This window comes from Lynx canadensis, chromosome A2 (genome assembly GCF_007474595.2).
Source record: "Lynx canadensis isolate LIC74 chromosome A2, mLynCan4.pri.v2, whole genome shotgun sequence".
Taxonomy (NCBI): Eukaryota; Metazoa; Chordata; class Mammalia; order Carnivora; family Felidae; genus Lynx; species Lynx canadensis.
The window spans coordinates 103,691,485-103,717,437 of record NC_044304.2 but is presented as its reverse complement, the minus strand read 5'-3'; the positions used below and the strand labels follow the sequence as shown (position 1 = coordinate 103,717,437).

The window sequence follows — 25,953 nt, the reverse complement described above, 5'->3', positions numbered from 1 at the left end:
GAAGCTAGCTCTTTACATATTCATCTTTCCTTTCTGTGACATTCCTGTTCTTTATGCTTTAATTTCTGTCCTCTGACACAATTCATCACAAAACTGGTAAAAGCCTTGTCCTATTCATCTTTCTTGACTTAATTAAAAATAATACAACATGTACTACATTAAAGCTCAATAAATTTGTTTTAATCAAATAAGTGGGTAGATTGAAACTCATAATTATACTAGATAATACAAATGATAAAACAACTGACAAAAAGGATAAATTACTGTTCCCTTCTCTACTGATCTATTTTTAATTTGCATAATTTATGCAATAAGGTCATTTCAATAAGATGATCCAAATAACCAATATCAAAGGGGAAATATCGAAATTACTCATTTGAGTCCCATAACATCTAGGAATCCCCAAAAGGCCTTCACACATTCCCCTATTTTTCTTCATTCAACCCATCTTTAGGTAATGAAGTAGCAATTCAGTTTCTTTCTTTATCTAGTAGTAAACTGCTACCAGTAATTGGGGTTCTTTTTTGCATAGAAGTCAACTACTACCAGGTTTTTAAATTATCTAACCATTGAATTAATTTTTGAAATATATATGTGAATGTCCTAAGTTCATGTTTGCAATTCTTTTGAAGATACACAATAATTTAACATTTCTGATTAATACTTTAAATCCTTAAACCTCTCATATGATTGCATCAATTGCAAGTTTTTCATACCCACACTGTAATTAATATCATAAGGCATAAAGCCAAGAGGTGATACCATCACACAATGGCGTAGTTGTATTTCTCAATAAATTTCTTATTTAACCATGTATATGTCTTTTGAAAGTGCTATTTTTTTCAAGTTTATTTAATTGTTTTGAGAGAGAGAGAGAGAGAGCATCAGAGAGAGGGAGAGACAGAATCCCAAGCAGGCTCTGCACTTCCAGCGCAGCGCCCGATGCAGGGCTGGATCCCACGAACCATGAGATCACGACCTAAGCAGGAATCAAGAGTCAGATTCCACCCAGGCTATTTTTTTAAAGTGCTATTTTTTAAAATGTTTATTTACTTTTTTCTGACGGGGGGGGGGGGCGGAGAAAGAAAGAGAGAGGGAGTGCGCACATGCACACGTGTGCATAAGTGGGGGGTGGGCATGTAGAGAGAGAGGGAAACACAGAATCCAAAGCAGGATCCATGTTCCAAGCTGTTAGCACAGAGCCAGACGAGGGGCTAGAGCTCAGGAACAATGAGATCATGACCTGAGTTGAAGTCAAATGCTTAATGGACTGAGACACCCAGGCACTGCAAAGTGCTATTTTTAAAATGAATATATTTATAATTACCCAAAAGAGTCATTTTAAATTAAGTATACTTATTACCAAATGGTAATCTTTGATGTATTTCTGTGGTAATTTTAAATAACAAAACACAAGTAACATAAACAATTTCCAGCCAGAAAAAAAAAGAGGTGTTATAAACAAGATGAAATTATAGCATCTTAGAGCTCTGAAAAAGCAGTCCAAAGAAGTGACTTGATGATTACACAGCTGATAACTGACAGAGGCAAACTTCAAACTCAGGTAGCTCAACTCTTAATTCAGTAATTTTTCTTGCATGGCAATCCAAGGTTAATAGTATAATCCCAAGTAGAAATGACTAAAATTATTACAAGAAAGCAAATCTCTTATTTCCACTTGAATACTTAAATAAATTATAACAGTGTGATGCCTAAAGGAAAAATTCTTGTATTTTGAAACAAGTAGAAACTTCCTTCCAATGAAGAGGAGACTTCAATACCTTAAAATGACACTATAATCTACCCAACTTGGCATTCTATACAGTACAATGACTAATAGAATCCAGTACCAAAGTAAAGTACAGAAATCTTTTTTTGGCATTTATCACACCAGTAATATTAAAAAAAAATTAATCCAAACACAGTTTTTTGCAATACCAAGTCCTCCAACTAGGGAAATACTGGAAATTGTTTTTTGCCCCCTAGGCTTTTTTTTTTTTTAATATTTATTTATTTTGAGGGAGATAACGCATGCATGTACACGTGGGATAGGAGCAGACAGAGAGAGGGAAAGAGTTTTCGTTTCCTAGTTTTAATGAAGTGGCAGCCACTGTAATAATGACAATTCATAACTGCCTACAATCGCAACAGATAAGATATCTTAAACAGGGTGTCCCTGAAAGACTCAGAAAATGTAAGGGTAAGAGTTAAAAAGGGAGAAGTGATGCAAAAAGGAATAACAAAAACATGTTCAACTCATGCAACAAATTTCAATTATCCAAAAGCTTGCTCTATCTTAGATATATAGAAATATTCATAACTGGGTGGTCATTTCATGATATATATACATTGAGGCTGATGTTATTTTAGAAGCATAATAATAATAATAATAATAATAATAATAATGCAGGGTGAAAACAGCATGTGGAAGAAGGAAGAATTTTATTTAAAAAGTATATGCTTTAGAACTTAACACAGATACATTATCTAGAATTCCCAATGATAGAGGGTTCAATTGCAAATATTTCTTTCTTTGAACCTCACTCCAAATCTTGACATATTTCTGGTTTTTTTCTGTGTTGTTATTTTGTAAGAATTTTATTATTGCCTAGGGAACAATGACAATCTGAGTTGCATAGATCACATCTACCTAGCTCTTTATCTGCCTCTGGTACATTTTTTCTTTTTTTTTTTTTTTAATGTTTATTAATTTTGAGAGAGAGAGAGAGAAAGAGAGCGAGCGAGCATAAGCAGGGGAGGAGCAGAGGGAGAGGGAGACACAGAATCTGAAACAGGCTCCAGGCTCTGAGCTGTCAGTACAGAGCCTTACGCGGGGCTCAAACTCACAAACCGTGAGATCATGACCTGAGCTGAAGCTGGACGCTCAACTGACTCAGCCACCCAGGCGCCCCAGTACATTGAAAACAGAAGGTGATAAACTACCCACAAAGAGAGTGTGCCATGGTATTACAGACAATGTATCTAAGTTAAAAAGGAATAAAGTATTTTTACCTACCAAGCATCATTTTAATAGTTTATTCATCCGAAAAATGTAATTAAATGTTTCAGTAATTTCACTAACATTTGGACTAGAAAACATGCAACGAATTTTAATTAATTCTTTAGCACTGGGGTTATTTTAATTTACAATGAAGCTAGATTCATGATGATTTTCACAAGGTTAGAATGATTCATTTGACAAATGAACTAAATTTCAAACTAACAGTACCTCAACATCTTTGATATCACTAAGATGGGTTTCACATATTCATTTGTGTGTTTTCTCTAAATTTAACATGTATCTTTTTTTCACAATTAATAAACTAGCTCTATGTGGTTAGAAGAAACATAAGGAATGCCTCCCTGTGTAATTTCTACATAAAAAGAGAAAATGGTTATTCGTGAACAAAATTCTAAATTCAATGTTAATTAGGACAATCAGGTCAAACCTTGAAAATCTGTTAAGCTAAAATTCGGATTTATGCTGAGGAATCAATGCCAGCAACTGTGTGGCAGTTGTACAGAATCGTTCAATATAATTTTTTTAAATTTTCAAAATAAATTTATGTAACATAAAATTCCTTAAAAAGTAAGTATATGTTTTCCAGTCATAAAACAATATATTGGAAACAATTACTTAGTAAAGCTCATATGATATTAAAAAAAAAATAAAAACTATACACGTATCAACAAGCACCATCTGTTTCTACTGGCTACTGGCACATAACAGATGGAATGGTGATCACCAAAAGTGAGTTTTCCCCCTTCTTGTCAGTTGGCTATGGAGTTTATTTTTATCTAATTTAATTTTAACGGGGTTAGGAAAATATGTAGAATGAAACTATGACTGATTTTTCTTAACACTATAAATTAAAATAACCACACGCCTAATTAAAAGTAGAAAAAAAATTATACATTGTACAAATTAATAAATAAGGATCTATAAAATCCTTCTCATGAATGGTGGTATATTCAAAATAAGTAAACTCCTTAAGCTCTGACTATTCTTTGTTGTTATTCTACATTCCAGGAAGTAAATAAAAATTACACATTTCCAACAGGCAAAAAAAAAAGCACAGCATGAGTCTTTGGGCTCTGAATAGATTATCTGAGCTAAGGATACCCATAGTAGATCCCTTCCAAGTAAGCCAAAGTGAGTTACATACAGTCCAGTTCACCACAAAAATTTCTGCCAGGGTTTTTTCTAAGGATCTTTAACAAACAGAGGCTATACAATCTGTTTAGTACTTCAGAGGTCACTTTAAGTCTAATAAGAGACTCAATCTCTGATATCTAAAGCCTCAAAACATAACCCTTTATTTCCAGAACTGTAACAATTTAATTTAAAAAGTATAAAGATGACAAGTAAGTTAAGACACAATGCACAGTAATCTTTAGTCATTTCAATAGGGCTAAGTCCACATGTTTCTGTTTCCACTTAAATTAGCATCAAGAATTACACATACACACACACACACACACACACACAGATATAAACACACAAAAAAACATATTCTGTTTTTTCAAATTCTTAGGATATAGGTTCTAACGTTGTTAAATAGGCTACTATTTTGCATGTGTAAAATTAGTTTAAAAACAAATGTAATGAAAGAACACTCTAGGATATTTGATTATCTCTCGAATGAAGAATGCCACTTGAAACAGGCTATTGACTTCAGACTTTAAGTTAGATGGAAAACAGTTTAACCAGGTGCTTAAGTTTTTTGTTTTTTGTTTTTTTTTCAAAATAATGATCTATAACAAAAGGTGCCCCCTGAAAAACAATATGCTTTTAGTCAAAGTTGCTAAAAAGTACTTGGACTTTTTAATGCATTTATTTTCCAAAAAAGGAGAGCTATAAAACAAAATAAAATGTATGAGATAGGAAAAAAGATGAGACAACTTCAAAGAGAGTAGAAAATGATGCATGTGTGTAAAAGACTATGAGAAGATAGGTCCCAATAAGTCCTTTGGCACTTGTATAAAAAGATGAAAAGTCACTAGATAATATAAAGTATAGAGAAAATGAAAAGAAAATCTGAATGCTTTCAAGTTACATTAAAGTTATAAGAAAATACGCCAAAAAAGTACAAACATCAATTTTAAACTAACTTCAAAAGGGACACAGGTAAGCTAATTTATATTTTCTTCAAAAGCAATTACCTTGCCTAAAAGCAAATGAAAAGTTTCCACATAAAAAAATAATGCAGAGAAAATGTCTACATAACAAGGTACTTACACAAAAGTAGCCCAGGCAGCCTTTGAGTAATTACATAGTTTCACCAATGAAATACAATTAATATATAAGGAGAAATGGACTAATTCCCTTCTAACCAATAGAGGACTAGAAAAAAAAAGACTCTTCCAAAGTACACTAGCTTCAGGTGCATAGCTATTTTGAAAGATGGAAAAAACTCATTTGTGAAATACTCTGTAAGTACCCGGTGTGAACCAAACCCTGTAGAAGTAGATAATAGACCTAAAGTGGTTGCCAGGACAGCTCCTATTCTCTTGGGATTTCAGGTCCACTAGTCTACAGATCTTGCTCAGATCTTTCAAAATCTCAACTATAATCAAAATTGTTTCTGAATTTAGAGTAAGTACTTTTTAATACGGTTAATATAAAACTCTACATTCACCTTAAAGATGGGTATAGGAAAAAAAAAAAAGATGGGTTAAAAAAATGCCTGACAACAAAAAATTCTCAAAAAAAAAAAAAAAATATAACTGGCAACTCTCAGGCAGGAATGGAAAAGGAAAGGATTCATTCAGACTGGCAAAAGGATGAAAAATATCAAGGATGGTAGCAAAAGCATTACTAAAATGATTAAACATAGTATCCAACTAAGATACTGGAATTTTAAGTGAAGGCAAGAGGTATGTGGGTAACTAGGACACTGTATAATTGTGACAAAAAAATGGCTATTGGACTAGGAATGTTAAAAAGGACCCATGACATAGTGAGGTCAAAGGAATTAGGATTTAATCATGATTATTTCACATACATCTTAAAATTAAAATCCAGTATTATTTCATATAATCCCATCTCTGTACCCATTTGGAAAACTCTTCACAAATATCCCTGATAGTCATATAGCTTCAATTATACCCAAGAACAAGGAAGCACGTTTTCATAGTAAGACAATTCTAATTGTTGTTGGTATCAGTTTTACTGTCTGAACTTATCCTAGCATTCAAGTAACAAAAGTTTAAATATTTAAAAATAAGTTGCCAGGGGTGCCTGGGTGGCGCAGTCGGTTAAGCGTCCGACTTCAGCCAGGTCACGATCTCGCGGTCCGTGAGTTCGAGCCCCGCGTCGGGCTCTGGGCTGATGGCTCAGAGCCTGGAGCTTGTTTCTGATTCTGTGTCTCCCTCTCTCTCTGCCCCTCCCCCGTTCATGCTCTGTCTCTCTCTGTCCCAAAAATAAATAAACGTTGAAAAAAAAAAAAAAAGTTGCCAGATCTCTATTATATAAAGGGTCTTTGTCCATTTATTAAACTAATAACATAAAAACAAACTTAATTACAATTGTGATAAGGACAGCAAAAGAAAACAGTGCTATGGGAATAATCTTCAATTATTCCTCAGAGTATCCTTCTGGAATTTGACTATAATATCACATTGGATTTTGCTTTCTGAGCTCATATGAACTAAAATTAGGGATGAGGGCAATAATAGATTATTTAAAGCTGTAAAACAGATGTGTAATCTCAGTCATTTTTCATTTGCTTAAGAGTCCAACTAGAAACATCATTTTAGCCATGTTACATAGCACAGATAAAAGAGAGGGAAAAGGTGCTGCATCATTCTTTTCTTTTTAAAATATCATCAGTGTCATTAGTCAGCAAAGAATGCAAATCAAAACCATGAGATACCACTTCACGCCCACTAGGATGACTATATAAGGACACAAATAAATGTTGTTAAGTATGTTAAAAAAAAAAAAAAAAAACTAGGATCCTCATACACTGCTGGTGAGAACAGAAAATAGTATGGCCAGTTTAAAAGCAGTTTCTCAAATGTTCAAATCAGAGTTATCCTAGGACCCAGCAATTCCACTCCTAGCAATACAACTAAGATAAGTGAAAACTCAGGTTCACAACAAGGCCTGTATGTGAATATTCATAGCAGTATCATTTATAACAGCCAAAAAGTGAAAAACAAAACAAACCCACATATATCCATCAAGTAACAGATGAATAGATAAATTTAAAAATCCAGTATATCCATATAATTGAATATTACACAAAAATCGAAAGAAATGAAGTATCATACATACCATAACATGAATAAGTCCTAAAATATTATGGTAGGTGAAAAAAATGCCGTCATAAAACACCACATATTATTCCCTTTATAAGGAATGTCCAAAATAGGTAAATATACAGTGACAGAAAGTAGATTAGGAGTTGCCCAGGGCGTGTGGCTAGGAAAATGGAGAATAGAGTCACTGGTAATGGGTATAGGAATTTTGGTGGGAATGGGGGTGCGGGGAGGAGCAGAGCAATAAAAACGTTCTAAAATTAGGGGCGCCTGGATGGCTCAGTCGGTTCAGTGTCTGACTTCAGCGCAGGTCATGATCTCACAGTTCACAAGTTCGAGCCCCGCTTTGGGTTCTGTGCTGACAGCTCAGAGCCTGGAGCCTGCTTTGGATTCTGTGTCTCCCTCTCTCTCTGCCCCTCCCCAGCTTGCTCTCTCTCTCTCTCTCTCTCTCTCTCAAAAATAAATATAAACATTAAAAAAAAAAGTTCTAAAATTAATTGTGGTAATGGCTGGACAATTCCATGAATTTACCAAAAACCACTAAATTATACAACATTAAATGAATGAATTGTATGGTATGTGAATTATATCTCAATAAAAGTTATAAAAAAAATCAGCCATAAGTTGATCATTTTTAATTGTAGCAAACTTTAAAGAATAATGAACCAATTTTCCATTACTGCTTAAATGATTTTATATTTAACTTACATCTAAATAAAGCAAAAATGCCTTTCAAAATCATTTCAATATCCATCAATGTTGAAAAAACTAATTAAGCACTACAAAATTCATCTACTGACTCTACATCATTTACTCCTTTTAAGTACTTATGTGATTTAGACTGGGATCACATGGATAACCCTGGTTAATCTTCCTATCTCCAGATCCATAACTAAATTTAATCATACCTGCAAAGTTCCTTTGCTATGTAAGGGAACATATTTACAAGGTCTGAGGATTAGGACGTGGACATTTTTGGAGGGCCATTATTCCACTTACCACACTAGAAATCAAATGTATACACAAACACATTTATTAAAGCTATCATCCTATAGATGGAGATGAGGCAATAACAATGACTATTTGAAAAAAATACAAGTAACACTTAAAAAACAAAATTCTGAAGTAAGTAACAATCACACAAACTATATAGACAAGAAATAAAATACTACTTTGGTTTAAAATTCAGCAACATAAAGGTATAAGGGATTTCACTCCCTCCCTATGCTGTCAAGAGATTACTCCACTCCCACCAGACACAGGGGGCATATTCTCTGGAGAAAAAAAACTAAACAGACTCTGGACAATGGATTATCAGGCACAGAGAAGCGAACAGTGAGACAGCAAAACAGAAACCAGAAGGTTTAAATGGAATTCTGTTTCTGAACTGTGAGACCTTTAGCCCTTTTTTCCTTACCTGTCCAGGAGTCTGGCAGTTAAAATTATACCTACCAGTTAAGAGATAAGAGAATAGTTCTACTGAACTGATGTAGAAAACATCTACAGATACTGACATTTAAGGTGTTCTCAAAGAATACGTCCCCAGATCATAAAATCACAGCTATAGGGAAAACAGCTTAAACTTAATTACTATATATATATATATATGGACATCAAAGGATCCCCAGGCATCTGAAAGCTTCAACATGAAAGAGACAAACACAAACAGAAATAAGGATCCCAGAGGAAACAAAGACAATGAAGGATACAAAAGAAAACTGAAAAGTAATTACAATAAATATTCCTAAAGAGATAAAAGAAGTTTTTGCCATCATGAAATAAGAACATCTGTTATTAAAAGAAAAAGGAACAGGGGCGCCTGGGTGGCGCAGTCGGTTAAGCGTCCGACTTCAGCCAGGTCACGATCTCGCGGTCCGGGAGTTTGAGCCCCGCATCAGGCTCTGGGCTGATGGCTCAGAGCCTGGAGCCTGTTTCCGATTCTGTGTCTCCCTCTCTCTCTGCCCCTCCCCCGTTCATGCTCTGTCTCTCTCTGTCCCTCCCCCGTTCATGCTCTGTCTCTCTCTGTCCCAAAAATAAATAAACGTTGAAAAAAAATAAAAAAATTAAAAAATAAAAAAAAAAAAAAAGAAAAAGGAACAATGAAGGTACATACACATCCCAAATCAGAAATTTAGTGAAACAGTTGGAATATAGAGTTGAGAAAATCTCCCAGAAATTTAAAAGAAAAAAAGAAAGAAATGAATATTATGATTAAAAAAAAAAAAATCAGAAATCCAATCTAGGAGCACTAAAATACAATTAGTGAAAGTTCCAGAAAAAGAAAATAGAAAAAGAGAAGGATAAAAATTACCAAAGAAATAATAAAAATTCATTTCTCAGAACTAAAATACATGAGTATTTTAAACAGAAAGGGTTCAGTGAGCTCCCAGAAATGAATAAAAATATACCATACCAAACAAGATACTGAATCATACCACTGAATACAATGGAAAAAGATAAAAAAGCCGGAGAGATACAAGACAGGGGGGAAAAAAAGAGTTACAAAAGCAGAAAGCAATACTTATAGCCAGGAGTCAGTCAAGTGATACCTTTTTTTAAAAAAAAATGTAGGGGCGCCTGGGTGGCTCAGTCGGTTAAGCGTCCGACTTCAGCTCAGGTCGCGATCTCGCGGTCCGTGATTTCAAGCCCCGCGTCGGGCTCTGGGCTGATGGCTCAGAGCCTGGAGCCTGCTTCAGACTCTGTGTCTCCCTGTCTCTCTGCCCCTCCCCCGTTCATGCTCTGTCTTTCTCTGTCTCAAAAATAAATAAACATTAAAAAAAAAAATTTTTTTTAAAAATGTAGTATTTTATGCACAGCCATATTACTATTGAAGCATAGTTTTTTTTTAATTTTCAAGTATGTAAGATCTCAAAAATTTACCTCTCACTAACCTTTACTAAGTAAGTTATTGAAGAAGTTGCCCCATCAAAATAAGGGAATAAATAGAAAAAAAAGTCTTTTTAATGCAAACAACAAAATATTCTACCTATGGGAGGTTAAAAGGAAGTCCCATGATGATGAAACAAAGTCCAAGGATGACAATGAAAAACAAACTCAGGTTAGAGCTGGAGGAGAAAGGGCTCCAGAGGAAAAATCCAAGATTTTTTTTATTTGATATGGCTGACCATATAAAAAAATTTGTGCACTAGAAATATTTTGGGCGCCTGGGTGGCTCAGTCAGATGAGCATCCGACTTCGGCTCTGGTCATGATCTCACAGATTGTGGGTTAGAACCCCGTGTTGTGCTCTGTGCTGACAGTTTGCTCAGAGCCTGGAGCCTGCTTCAGATTATGTGTCTCCCTCTCTCTCTGCCCATCCCATCATTCTGTGTCTCTGTCTCTCAAAAATAAATAAATGTTAAAAAAAAAAAAAAAGTATTTTACAAAGAAGTTGAAGATTGTAGCAAGAGTTGCTTTTAGATTCAAAGAAACTAAATAAATTGAAAAACAATGGAAGGCAAAGGAAGTCATTTTTAAAACTCTATTCATGCCTTCCTTTAAAAATAAACTAAATGAATGAGAATCCTTAAAATTTAATTCATCAATGGGATAGTCAGTGTATTGTTTCCTTCAGTGTCTGCCTCACCCTGCCTACTCAGCCTTATAACAGCAATAGGGTAAAAAGTGTTCATAAAGTGAGAAAGCATGTTTCTATTATTGTTAAACAATATTTTATCTTTGGGATGTTACTATCATAAAGAAGTCAGTATAAAATTGGCTAGGTAAAACAATCAAATGTCACTTTGAAAATAGAGCAAAAGGAAAATTTCAAAAACATAAAATCTTGGAAGCAAGTCAACAGACACATCTCATGGCCCATTTATTGAAAAGTGTCTCCTGGAAGCATTCATAAAGACAACCAATAATTATAATAAAGGTAATTTCCAGAAAGGGAAAATAAAAAGATTAACAATAAATATGGTCTTTAAAAATACAACAACTTTTATTACATGTCATGAAGCCTAATTACAAAGTACTACCTTCCCTAGATTCTTTGAGTATCAATGTACTTTAACTCTCTAATCAATTAAACAGTGTTAAGGATAAAATAATAAATGCAAATGTGAATTTTAGTTGTAGAAAGACTACAGATTATTTAACATATTTTATAAATGAAGATACTAAGTACAACAAGGTAGAAATTAAAGTACTTCTCCAAGGCCACACAAAGGGTTATTGGTGGAGTATGAACTGCAATTCAAATCTACTATGTGCTAGTCCAGGTACTTTTCACCCCACATTATGCTACCTTACAGGTTTTGATGTTATCTAAAACACTCAAGAATTTGATTTTTATACCATCTTCTACTTTTTTTTTTAATGTTTATTTATTTTTGAGAGAGAGAAAAAGAGACAGACGGAGGAGCAGAGAGAGAAGGACACAGAGGATCTGAAGCAGGCTCTGCGTTGACAGCAATGACATTTAACAGACCAAGCCACCCAGGCGCCCCTACCATCCTCTACTTTTTAAAGGGGATGATGCTACCAAAAAAAAAAAAAAAAAAAGTCTAGAGAGGAAAATATGATTATATTTTAAATGGATAGTTACTTTCTAAAGCATAATTATAAGTCATATCCATAAACAAGGTATTTCTAATTGAATAAACAGAGGAGCTATTTAAATTTAAAAAACTCTTAAATCAATCAATACATCAGAATTTTCTTAGCACAGAAATAATTAGAAGAGAAATGAAGTTTCCTAAAAAAAAATCTGTACCTATTTATCTAAAAAAATAAAATAGTGGATATATTAACATTTTTGCTGAAAATGTGCAACACTCATTAATAATTAATAATCTTAAGTTATAAATGAATCTGTATTCAAACTAAATTATTAGGATTTGATCTAATTAACTTCTCTAAAATTTTGTCCAGTTCATAATGCAAGAGGCTTTTGCTATCAAATTGGCTATTATAAAAACATGTTGTGGGGTGTCTGGTTGGCTCAGTCATTGACCATCGAACTCTTGATTTCAGCTCAGGTCATGATCTCATGATCTCACAGTTCATGGGATCAAGCCCCATGTCACCGTGGAGCCCACTTGGGATTCTCTCTCTCCCTCCCTCCCCTCTGCTCCTTCCCGTCTCACACTCATGCTCTCTCTCTCAAAATAAATAAATAAACATGTAAAAAACAAAAACAAAACATATTGTAAGAAAGACAGCTATTGGTATAATGATACCTAAATTTTTACACTAAATTCCCTGTATTCCCTAGTTAAATTACATTTATTTCAGGGCCACCTTTTTATCAGCATACCTCCTTGATGTAATAGACCATGTCTTCATTTTGGTGTTCTACTCAGGATTTGTTGGCAAGTGCCTTACATTATTAGTTGCTCAAGAGATACATGTTGAAAAAAAATTAACTTGGTCATTGTTCATTAGTAGGACTAGGAACCACAAATAAAGACTAGAGAGTATGGAAAGACCTGGATTCCCACACAGCCAATTTTTATTGCTTAAGACGGAGAACTATTAAACTCTGAAGTAAATTTGACTAAAGCACTCACAAAAAAAGATAACTGCTTATAGTTTTGACTATTACAAAGGAAATACAACATAAATTTGAGTTCCTATATATTATAAGCAAAAGTTTATCTTGAAATACTGTCTTCTCTTTACTGGACTCTGAAAGTTTACAAAAGAGGACAACATAGCTAAAGATCAAATAAATGAGGTTAGAGATTGTGTTGCATGCATCAGAAGTTACAATCTACCCTCTAAACGATATGAGATAAAGCTGAAAATGAACAAATCAAAGTAGATGAAAGAACTACAGAATTACTGGGATCTCAAAGGTGTGAAAAACAAAACAATTAACTCTTAAAACTAGAATACTATAAAATCATAAAACACACTATATGATACTAGATAGTGAATGAATCACAGATCAGTAAAACAGCAACTACAAGGTCAATAGGATTACAAAGTTGTTTTGGCTCAATGACAAACAACCTTGAAAGGCAGAAGAAAGAAGATATTACCTGAAACTAGTGGAAAGGAGGTACTGTAATAAAAATTCATAGTTGAAAGATTAAAACCACATAACATTTAAGAAATTCAATTTTTTTTTTTTTTACCAAATACAACAATCAAAGAAAAACACTATATGTGAAGTATCAGCATTTTACATTTAAAAGTGGGCTAGGTATATAAATTAATTCACTGTCCTATAAGAAGGTTTTCATGCAGGAGAAGAAAAGCATTCTCCCAGTACAAAAGAAGCTAAATTATATTATGAAATGAGATTCCAGTCCCAGAGACTAAATATTTTCATTCCTATAATGAAGCATACATAAAAAAATTCCCAATTATTATTACTGGCTATCAATGCAGCAGTGAAAACTACTAGTCTTCTCCAGATTGTATAATTAGACATGTGAAAGTTACTATTTTATAAAGTAATATTACCCTATGTACTGAATATATATATTAAAAGCATAGGCTCAACCCTAAAACACTGCATAAAAGCAGACTTCTGAAATAGACATTGGCAACAGATGGTACAAATTGTAGGAATTCTACAGAAAAGAATTGCTTAATGTAATTTAAATAAAAGGAGCTCTCTGCTGAAATCTTTGTGAAAAGCCCTTTACACATTTGTGTAGCTTCTATAAATAGAAGAACAGTGGAAGAAACTCACTGGGTTAACAGAGGCTGACCTAACATCACAAGAAACTTTTTTTAAGGTTCTCTACTTCACCCACGTTCCTTCCTTTTAATTAACTAAAAAGAAAAAAAAAGGGGGGGGGGGAAGAGAAAGAAAAAAGAAAGAAAAAAACCTATGACTAAAAACCTGTAACATAAATGAATGGCAAACATTGTGAGGGCTCAGCTGGACATTCAGCAAGTCAGGGAAGCAGTTAACCCTCTCTCTATTTTAAAACACTACTGAGTCTGTAAAAATTCCAGGTTCAACTTCTTTGACCTACACTGAAGTTATCCTTTTGGTATTTATAATTCTTTAAGTCACTGTCTGTATTTATGCTGTTAGTGATTATTTTAATCATCTTATCAAGAACTTATTGCATGCTCTGTCTGCACAATGCTCAGAGCTGGAAGAAAACATGAAATATTATCAGTCTTCACAGAGCAAAGAAAAGGGAGTGAGAGTAAAGAAGTCTGGAAATGTCACTTTTTAGATCACCTAACACTGCCAAGTACTACATTAGGCACTTTTAAAAACTGCAGTTGGTTAGTACGCTAGATTGTCTTTGGTTAATCTGACACACACCTCCATCACCACCACCATCACCTTACTCTGTTTAAGGCTGGAAACCACATTTCCCATAGTCTTCCCCCACAACCTTCTGTCTATGGTTCCATGTTAGTGACCACCGATTTGAAACATTTAAGTGAAGACCATTTTACTCAGGAGGTCATGGGAGTCAAATGCCTGGCTTTTTCACATGCTGTGCAGCCATATATCCCTTTCCATTTGCTCCCAAGTCATAGTCCTGGCAGGCTTTGCAGACTTCCCCACAAATCCTCATTTTTCACCTACCCAACAGTATTCTTAGGGCTAAGATCTTCACTGTCAAAGTCTCTGACCTGGTGTCAGCAACTACCACTGACTCGGAGCTTCAAGATAAATATTTCATTGACAATTTCTCTGATGTTTGACAGAACTCCTCTGACCAGTGGTGACAGATTTCTTGACATCTACAGCCCCAGATATACCAGCAGTGGTATAACCCACTAATTCCCCACAGAGTGAATTCCATTTTCTTGATCAAACCCTTAGTCACTAAGCTGCTGAAATCATGAGAAGCCTGTGATTCTGGCCTTAGGAGAAGTGCCAGGAACAATCCTACCCAGAAAGGCAGCACAATGAGTACTTAAAAATATGGGATCAGGAGCTATCTGATTCCCGGCTCTATCATTTAGAAGCTGTATGTCCTTCTGCAAGTTACTTGACATCTTTGCCTCAGTTTCTCAATTGTAAAATGGCAATGACATTAGTAACTACTTCGTTAGTACAGTAATGACAATATAAAATACAAAGTAAATCACAAGTAATGCGTAAATTAAAAAATGCTTTTCAACGCTTCTCATTCTGATTTTCTAAAACCAGATCATTCTTCTTTTACTTATTAATACTTTAATAGTTCCATGTTACTTGAACTATGCCCAGATTACTCTTCCGTAGGACTCACTGATCACCCTTTCCTTTTTTTGACAGATACACCAAAAGAAATGTCAGAAAATCAAAGTTCAAAATATGTACCCTTGTAACAAAGGCAAATTCAAGGCATGTGAATTAGACTGGGGGAGGGTAATGTTGGGAGGAAAATCAAAGGAGACTTTATAATTTTGAATTTCTTTTAACAAAAAGTATTAACACATTACTTTCACAGCTAAAATTCAATTTAAAAATAATTCTAACATTCAGAGTAAATGTTTAAAAATAATGATACCCTAACAATATAAGATAACATGAAAATATCAGAGAAAATGTCTGTTTGTATAGAAGTATTTTCTGAAAATGTAATATGATTTCATTCTTACACTTAAAAATAGCTCTTTTAACCCATTATTTTTAAACACCAAATCTCTAGTGCTATCATTTTTTTCAAGTAACTTTTCTGGATAACCTTTTAACATCTTTGGATAGAAAAATAAATTAGGAAAGTAACAGTAACACTGGGACTACATACATATATATATATATATATATATATATATATATATGTTTTAAGTTTATTTATTTATTTGAGAGAAAGAGAGTACAAGTAGGGGAGGGACAGACAGAGAAAATCCCAAGCAGGCTCTGCACCAGCAGCACAGAGTCCGATGCTGGGCTCAAACTCATGAACCATGAGATCATGACCTGAGCTGAAACCAAGAGGCGGAGACTTAACTGAATGAGCCACCTAGGTGCCCCAAAAAGCATCTGTATCTTATTGGATCTACTGTCTCAAAATATGCTGTATTCGTTCATATTTCTATAAATCTTTATTAAGGAAATCAGAGTAGAATAAAATGAAAAATGACTTTCCTCAGGATCTAAATAATAAAAATATATTAAGCCTTGCCAAAGTGGTCTATTACCCATTGCACTCTCTGGCTATGATAAATGGAAACTTCCTGTCAGCAGTAAAGAGTGGATGCCATTCTTCTAATAGCAGCCTTGTTCGGCACAAAGCAGGCAGTGGAGCACAAAAATTGAGTCCATGGGCCCATCTCTCTTAACACTGATCAACCAAATGAACAAATCCAAAAGATATCTGTTGCTTAATCAAAAAAGCTAAGATGCAATAAACCAAATGTTTTAGGTGGATTTGGAGTATTAGTTAGGCAAAAAGACCATTGTGTACTTCTCTATCTTCACTGCCAATATCAAAGTATATACTTTTTTTCTACAGCAAGTTTCATAGTATTTACAATTTAAAAAATTTTTTTTTCAACGTTTATTTATTTTTGGGACAGAGAGAGACAGAGCATGAACGGGGGAGGGGCAGAGAGAGAGGGAGACACAGAATCGGAAACAGGCTCCAGGCTCTGAGCCATCAGCCCAGAGCCTGACGCGGGGCTCGAACTCAGGGACCGCGAGATCGTGACCTGGCTGAAGTCGGACGCTTAACCGACTGCGCCACCCAGGCGCCCCAGTATTTACAATTTAGAGGGAAACAAGCAGACCAACACAGAAGAGCAAAATAAACATATACTGGCAGCCAATATATACACATGCTGCCAGTGTACTTAGAGATTTGCTGCTTCTAATTTTTTCTTTTTTTTAAATATCAATTTCCTCAAGGTAGAATAACCTTCAAACAGTTTATTAACTTCTATACTATTGCACTGTGATTAAGCACAGTGATGCCAATGCTCATATAAGCTTGGTGGGGGGGGGGTGGAATTCACACTCAGCTCAAAGTGCGAAGAAGTGTTGAATCTCATATTTTTTTAGTTAACCTATTCTTGAGAGATAGAGCATGTGTGCATGTGAGCAAGAGCAGGGGAGGAGCAGAAGGAGAGAGAGAAAATCCTGCACTGATAGTGGAGAGGCTGACAGGGGGCTCAAACTCAGGAACCATGAGTTCATGACCTGAGACAAAATCAAGAGTTGGATGCTTAGCTGACACTCCGGTGCCCCCGAATCTCATATCTAATGTGAATAAGCTCAGGTACACAAATTAGTAATTGGATATATGCCTGCCTTAGAGCACCATATTTCCAATGACACTACCAAAAGCCAAATGTTTGACGACTCCATTTGTACCTCAACTAAACCTCTAAATCTCTTCTACAAACCTTAAAAGAAAAAACACAGGTTCTTAATTCAAACTATTTGAGTTCAAGTCTTATTCTGCTTACTATCTATAAGATCACAGGTAGGTTACTCAAGCTTTCTGTGTCTCAGTTTTATTTTGAGTGAAATAGGTGTTATAATAGTCAAATACGAACTTATTTTTTATAAGAGGGAGTAGGCTGGAGGATTAGTACAGTGTCTGCATATGAGGCATACTCAATAAATGTTAGGTTTTACTACTAATTAAACAATCTTAGATAAAAGTAAACTAATCCCTCATGTCCTCTTCTGATTTACTGTCCTTTGCAAAAAGTAATGAAGTAAAATATCCAATGGTCAAATAGTAGGAAGAAATAAAAAATAATAAGCTGGTTGGGTTTACTGGCATTATGGCTAAACAGAAGTTAATAGTAGCAACATACAAGAATTTGCTCAAATATGCCAACATGTTCCCTTCTTTCCTTCTTTTGCTCCTTTACTACCACAAGAATGTTACTTTTAAATGTAAAGATATAAAGTATACAAAGTGAGAAAGTAATAACAGAGGTAAGAAAAGTTGTTCATCAAAACAGGACTTCAATCTATGGCAGCCATGATCCTGTATGCATATATGTCTATGTATATACATACACACACACACACATATATATACATATATACACATAGATACATATGTGTTTGTTTGTTTTAATTTGAGAGAGAAAGAGCATGAGAGGAGGGAGAGGGGCAGAGGGAGAGAGAGAAATTTAGGCAGGCTCCATGCTCAGTGCAGAGGCTGACATGGGGCTCAATCCCACAACTCTGCAATCATGACCTGAGCTAAAATCAAGAGTTGGACGCTTAACCGACCAAGCCACCCAGGCGCCCCTCATTTTATACTTTTGATGGTTCTTGGACAACTCTACAGAGACAGTCCTTCAAAAAAAATAAAAAATTAAAGTGCTGTATGCCTAATTATAAAGACTGAATTTTTAAAAACAAAATTACTCTAACTGAATATTAATTCACATATCCCACAAAAAAAAGACTTTTGAAACTAGAAAATACACTTTTACTAGCATGAAATAATCCAAACTATTTTTCTAAAAATTATGCTAGCACTATAGCCCAAGGGAACATATGCTTAACAGAAATGGTAGAAAGTTGTAGAACAAATCAAAGTTGTAAAACAAATGATCATTTTAATAGTTTTATTAAGTGATACATTATTTTGAAATGAGAAATTAAGGCCTAGGATATATGTCATGAATTCCCTATGTCACAAAGGTAAATCTTCCTCAAAATTTTGACAGAGTAATATGACTACTGTGAAATGAAGTACACTTTGATCAATAATGGCAGGAAAAATTAAAACTAACAAAAGAAATATTTTTTTTAATTTTTTTAATATTTATTTATTTTTGAGAGAGAGAGAGAGAGAGAGAGAGACAGAGAGACAGAGAAAAGCACAAGCAGGGGAGGGTCAGAGAGAAAGGGAGAGACAGAATCCAAAGCAGGCTCCAGGCTCCGAGCTGTCAGCAAAGAGCCTGATGCGGGTCTCCAATTCATGAATCACTAATCATAACCTGAGCAGAAGTCAGACACTTAACCGACTGAACCACTCAGGCATCCCCTCAAAAGATTTTGTTACTGAGAATCTTATGCGTATTATATCTAGTTTTACAGATGGGGCAGCAAAGGCCCAGGTATTTTAATCAAAATCACACAATCTAGTTAATAGGATGAGGAAGGAGGGAGAAGAATATGAACATAAATTGATGTTAATATGTCCCAGACATCATGATCGGTACTTTATGTAAATTATCTAATTTAATTTTCAAAGCAACTGTAATAGGCTGAATACTGGTCTCCACAATATTCATATCCTAATCCTCGGAACTTGTAAATGATACTTGATAACAAAAAGAGACTTTGTATATGTAATTTAGCCAAGGATTTTGAGATGAATTCAGGTGGGCCTGAATCACAGAGGTTCTTATAAGAGGGAAATAGAAGATCAGAGAGGAAGCATATGTGAGTTTGGAAATGAGGTAAAAGTGGAGAAGAGGCTTGAGCCAAGGAATATAGGTGGCCTCTAGAAGCTAGAAAAGACAAGGAAATGGATAATCCCTAACAACCTCTAAAAGACCAGTCCTGTCAACACCTTGACTTTAGCCTAATAAAACTGACTGGAGACTTCTGGCCTCTAGAACTGTAAGATAATAAATCTGTGTTATTTTAAGCCACCAAAATCATGGTAATTCTTATAGCACCTATAGGAAATTCATACAGCAGCTCAGCTGGGGAACTCAGGTAAGGATTAGGTAATTTGTTCAATATCACAATACCTCTGTAATAGGAAGTTCAATGTGGGGCACCTGGGTGGCTAATAAGTGTAGTAATACATGTACCAAAATAAAAAGTATAAGTAGAAAAATACTAGGAACAAGAATTGAAAATTAAAAGGAGAGATAAATCAGTTACTTACTGTGAAAGATACTTGGTTATACATACAAATGAGGTGGCAGTTAGATACCTAGATTCCCATAATTAACAGTGTGCTAAGAAAAGAAAGTAAGCTGCCTCATTTTTAACCATACCATCTAATTAAAATGTTAATATATCTCTGAAACAGAACTGATAAGATAAAAAGTTGAAGTAACAATAGGAACTCAGCCTAAATGGTAAGATCAAAATCAAGATGACTGAATCACTCTCCTCTGCATCTCTCATTCTTACATTCCTCGATCAGGTACTTGACCAATAGAATAGCCTCATCAAAGATTTTCTGAATTGCTGTATGGATTAATCAGGGGGGAAGGAAGGGAAGAAAAAAGTAAGAGTAATAACGATAAACATTATCCAGATAGTTATTTTCTAACTTCAGTCTGCATAAGAATAAAACCTAAAAAGTCTGCTTAAACCAACCCCTAATTCTAAGTTATTCGTTCTTGGATGAGTCCAAAACCTACATTCCAACAAACACCCCACAGATGACCTTTATGCAAGTAATTCGTGGCCTCTAGAACATCATTTCCAAAGCTGGTACCACTCAGCGCTATATGATACAATAAAAAATGGTCTTGAAAAAAGTGCTCTTTGATAAAATAGGTTAGGAAAAAGTTAAAGTAATCATTATTCTAAACAGTAGTGTTTCTCAGACCTTGAGTATACATCTGAATCCCCCAAGAAAGAAAGTAATCATACTGTATTTCCTAAAATTACTGGCCATAGAATCCTTTCTTGTGTTTTACCCACACACGTCTACAAGAAGACTAAGACTTTTACACAAGAAAACAAGAGACAAATAATACAGTAAAAGGAATTGGAATAAATTAGAAAATTCAAAAGCTTCCTTATAATTCCAGGCTGTAAGAACAAACAAGTAAACTAAAAGAAAATATGATACTCTTTTATCTGAAATAATACTAAACTATGGACACATAAATATCACTATAATATGTACAAAATTTCCGTCTCTGGTTAAAGATGATAACACTGGTCCTAAAGATTTCTTTAAACAGTAAAGAAAATGATGTTTCATAAAAGGATAATCTTTGCAAACACAGACACATGCTTTACTCGAATATCTTAATAGCCACATTGAAGTTATTGGCATTGAAGTTACAGAAAATGTATTAGAAATGAGCAGGCTTAGGGCGCCTGGGTGGCTCTGTCGGTTAAGTATCTGACTTCGGCTCAGGTCATGATCTCACAGTTTGTGGGTTTGGGCCCTGTGTCGGGCTCTGTGCTGACAGCTCAGAGCCTGGATCCTGCTTCAGATTCTGTGTCTCCCTCTCTCTCTACCTCTGCCCCACTCGTGCTCTCTCTCTTTAAAAAAAATAAACATTAAAAAAATTTTAAGAAAGAAAGAAAGAAAGAAAGAAAGAAAGAAAGAAAGAAAGAAAGAAAGAAAGAAAGAAAGAAAGGAAGGAAGGAAGAAGTGAGCAGGCTTGAAGGAAAATTCTGTCTAGTTCATTTGTAAACAAAATGTATTTGTGAGGCCAAAAAAAATTGTTTTAAACTAATGGGAATTATAAATAAAACAATTTCAAGTTGATTAACAGCATTGAAACACAACTATTTAAATTATCTGGGAGACAATTTCCACATCTGTTTCCTCAATTTCAAATAAGCTCATAACAGGGGCGCCTGGGTGGCACAGTCGGTTAAGCGTCCGACTTCAGCCAGGTCACGATCTCGCGGTCCGTGAGTTCGAGCCCCGCGTCAGGCTCTGGGCTGATGGCTCGGAGCCTGGAGCCTGTTTCCGATTCTGTGTCTCCCTCTCTCTCTGCCCCTCCCCCGTTCATGCTCTGTCTCTCTCTGTCCCAAAAAAATAAATAAACGTTGAAAAAAAAAAAACAACAAAAAAACAAAAAAACAAATAAGCTCATAACACAAACTGAATGAAATACTCGAAGTAACTTCTCTTATGATTAGATTAAATGTGTTATTACAGATTAAAGAAAATTTTTGAGAAAGCTGTTACTTTAAGGAAAAAAGAAAAAACTCTCTACAACTACAACAGGTAACAAAACAAAGGATGACAACTAACCCTAAAAACAGCTACATCTTGGGATGTCTGGGTGGCTCAGTCTGTTAAGCATCCGACTCTTCACCTCAGCTCAGGTCTTGATCTCAGCATCGTGAGCTCAAGCCCAGCCACTGGACTCTGTGCTGGGCATAAAGCCTACTTAAAAAAAAAAAAGTCTTCATCTCCTTCAGGAGGAGGCAGATTTTTCAAAAGTGTCTGCCTTGGTTCAGAGTCAGAAAGTAAAAAATGTCTCCCCAGGAATTCATAACTGCAAGCCAGCCTTCACTGGATTGGGGCAGAAATTGACACTATTTATATAATGGAAAAAGACACACACACCAAACTTATTTAAAATGGTCTTAGGTTAGGGGTGCATGGGTGGCTCAGTCGGTTAAGCAGCTGACTCTTGATTTTGGCTCAGGTCATGATCTCAGAGTTCATGAGATTAAGCCCCATGATGGGTTCTGCACTGACAGCATGGAGCATACTTGGGATTTTCTCTCTCCTATCTCTCTGCCCCTCTCCCCACTAACTCTCTTTCTCTCTCTTAAAATACATAATAAACAAACATTTAAAAATAAATAAAATAATAAAATGGTCTTAGGTTAGTACACCTCACCGGCACCTGGTAATAACAAATATAAATACTTTCTGGAAGAAATTCTTTGAACTCTAACCTCAAAAATTTTGTGATGAGAAATAGACTAACAACCTCATAGAAAAATCGGAGAAGACTTGCATTTACATTTCCTAATAGATAAAATACATAGATACTCAAAGTCATTAGTATTGAGACAAATACAAAATAAAATGATATACTATTTTACATGTATTGCATTGGAAAGCATTAAAATATTACACAAAATAAGTTTAGGGAACAATAGTAAGATTATTCATTGCTATGAATATAAACGTGGAATTAACTAGCAAAACTGAAGACGCACATATCCGATAACTAAGCAAATGAACACCTTGGTATATATCCTAACTCCTTGTTACCATGCTGCAAGAGACATTTACAAAAATATTCAAAACAGAGTTGTTTACAAAAGAAAAAAGATAGAAACAAAACTGCCAATCTAAAGAACAAAACATATGATCTATTGTTTTAATAAAAAATACTACACATTAGTAAAAATAAATGAACTGTAACTACACAGATCAGTATTTATGAATCTCATCAACAAAATTTGGTTAGGGGCACCTGGGAGGCTCAGGTGGTTGAGCATCTGACTCTTGATTTCTGCTCGGGTCATGAGCTCATGGTTCGTTAGTTCAAGCCCCTCATTGGGCTCTGTGCTGACAGCACAGAGACTGCTTCAGATTGTTTCTCCCCCTCTCTCTCTGCCTCTCCCCTGCTCAAGCTCTCTCTCTCAAAATAATAAACTTAAAAACAAAAAAAAAAAACAACTGGTCAAATTAACAAATACCAAAAGGAAAAGCCTGATTCCATTCATACAAAATTTAAAAACTGCAGAACTATGTATTATTTACAAATACACACATTTGGAAAGTCATTACTAAAAAAAAAAAGAAAAGAATGAGAAATACAAAGTTGAGGAAGGAGGTGATCTCTGTGCTAGCCAGGTAAGAATGAAATTACCAAGGGATTCACAGGGGACATCAGGCTTTGTTACTGTTTATTTTTGAAGCAGGTCAGTGGACACAGTGGGTATTCATTATTACTATGCTTTAAGTTGAATATATAAAGCATAAATTCTCAGTTATGTATGGTATATTTCATAATGTAAAACAACAAACTGGCCTCAGAATTTTGCCCTCAGAAGTTTGTGATGATTATGATAAACAGGGAAAAAAATTACCGTATTTCTTATTGGAATCTTCTTGGGTTCTGGGGGCATGTCCTGTGGAACAAATTTCACTGGTTCCTTAATCTGCCTCCTTGATCGTTTGGTACCATCTGGTAAGGTTTCCATGGCCATGTCTGCTTCCATGTCACTGCTCCCTGCCTGGTCACATTCTGAACACTGCCTATATAAAGAAAAAAATGTAAGTTCATACATTTATTTTTATCTTCTAGTGTTAGCTGTGGTTTCTATTAATACAAAATTCAGGTAGATGTGAAGAATATATGAAACTATATACAAGTATGTGTGACCACAGGGTATACAATGACTACATACAGAGAGGTACACACACTCCTATAAGAATGTCAACAGTAAATGTATAAAGCAATTCCATGTACTCTGTAAGTATCATAAGAACACATGCAATAATGCTACATGTTTAAGTAAACCCATGTAAGAGATTTCAGCACTGGTGGCACAGTCCAAAGCAACAGAAATGTGTCTCTCCACCTAGAAAAAAACTGCAATGGCAAATTTTCTTTAATACAATTATTTTAGAACTATGGATTCTACTGAAGGCTTGTAAATTCCAGGGAAAGGCTAGCACAGGTAAATCACCATCAATTTCTGTTAATTTCATTTCTCAGCAGTCAAAACTACCCAACCTCCAACCAAGCCACATGGCAGGCAGTTGTGCACATATTCCTGCAGTGGCTTACATAGTCAGTAAGAACCAGGATAGCCAAAACAAACCATGTCCTCCAAATATTGGGAATCCATACTCTGATTGGGAATTACTGCTTCTGATCACAGAAGTACAAAGAGGTAGGTGTGTGGTAAGGACCCTCCCTAAAGAATTTAGTGGAGGCTTCTCAGAACAAAGGAAGGCAATGTGACCCAATCAACTCCTATACAGGTATGTATAGCTCTGACACGACTCTGTAACTTGAAATGTGTCCAATCAGACTATATGTGTCACCACATATGGGAGACAAAGAAGTAGAAGTTGCATAAAAGGCTATACCCTGCTGCACTTGGGACTCAGCCTTTTTGGGATCTTAACCCACTGAGCCCAGGTGGCACAAATAAAGCTGCTTCCTAGAAAGAGGAACCTCAGAGTTCCATTTCTCTGTGTAAGAACCCTGCTATATGTGACCCCCCCCCCCACTTGGCCTGAAATGACTTCCAGTACTTAAAAGACCATTGTCATTTATTTCCACCTTCATTTTTCTCTTTGTCCTCTTTTTGGAGCCAGACATTAAAGATATAGACATTCAAAACATAAGTGCATATACAAGAAAAATTAGAAATTGGCCACCCTTGCCCAGGGAAAGGCTTAGAAAACATATGAGAAGACTGCAAGTTTATACCTCAGTCTGATCCTTAGCAGAGAGATAGCACACTATAATAAAAAACAACAAACAAACAAAAACAGTAATAAAACAGCAAATGCTGGGAATGGAGAAAATCTCATTTCTGAAGTTATTACATTATTAAACTCAAATGTCCAGTTTTTGACAAAAACCCCACAAGAAATAGGAAAAGGAAAGTATGGTCCATTAAAAGAGAAAAAAAATTTAACAGAAACTGTCCCAGAAAACCTGATGGCAGATCTACAAGACAAAGAATTATTCTTTAAATGTTCAATGAACTAATAGAGATTGTGGGAAAACACAAGAAACAATTTATGAACAAAATGGAAATATCAATAAAGAGACAGAAAGCCTAAAAATAAATGAAAAAGAAATTCTGTAAATGAAAAGTATAATAACTGAAATGGAAAATTTACTAAAAGAATTACAAGGGTAGATTTCCAGGGGCACATAGATGGCACAGATAGTTAAGAGTCTGACTTTTGATTCCAGCTCAGGTCGTGAGAATGAGACCTGCATTGGGCTCCTTATGGACAGCACAGAGCCTGCTTGGGATTCTCTCTCCCTCTCTCTCTGCCCCTCCCCTGTTTACATGTTCTCTCTCTCAAAATAAATAAACTTTACTTAAAAAAAAAAAAAAAAAGGCAGATTTCCAACTACACAACCTATCCTCACACCTAAAGGAGCTAGAAAACAGCAAATAAAGCCTAAAGTCAGCAGAAGGGAGATAATAAAGATTAGA

The 25,953-nt window shown here is 35.1% G+C and overlaps 1 protein-coding gene across 6 annotated transcripts in view; it reads right to left on the bottom strand.

Annotated features, from left to right (window-relative positions):
- PHF14 (PHD finger protein 14) overlaps positions 1 to 25,953 on the bottom strand; it is a 217,538-nt gene that overhangs the window by 115,727 nt on the left and 75,858 nt on the right. For all 6 annotated transcript variants that reach the window (XM_030308019.1, XM_030308020.1, XM_030308026.1 and 3 more), the window contains exon 14: positions 23,854 to 24,022. In XM_030308019.1, coding sequence (XP_030163879.1) covers positions 23,854 to 24,022 — 169 coding nt within the window. The remainder of the gene's footprint in view (positions 1 to 23,853; positions 24,023 to 25,953) is intronic.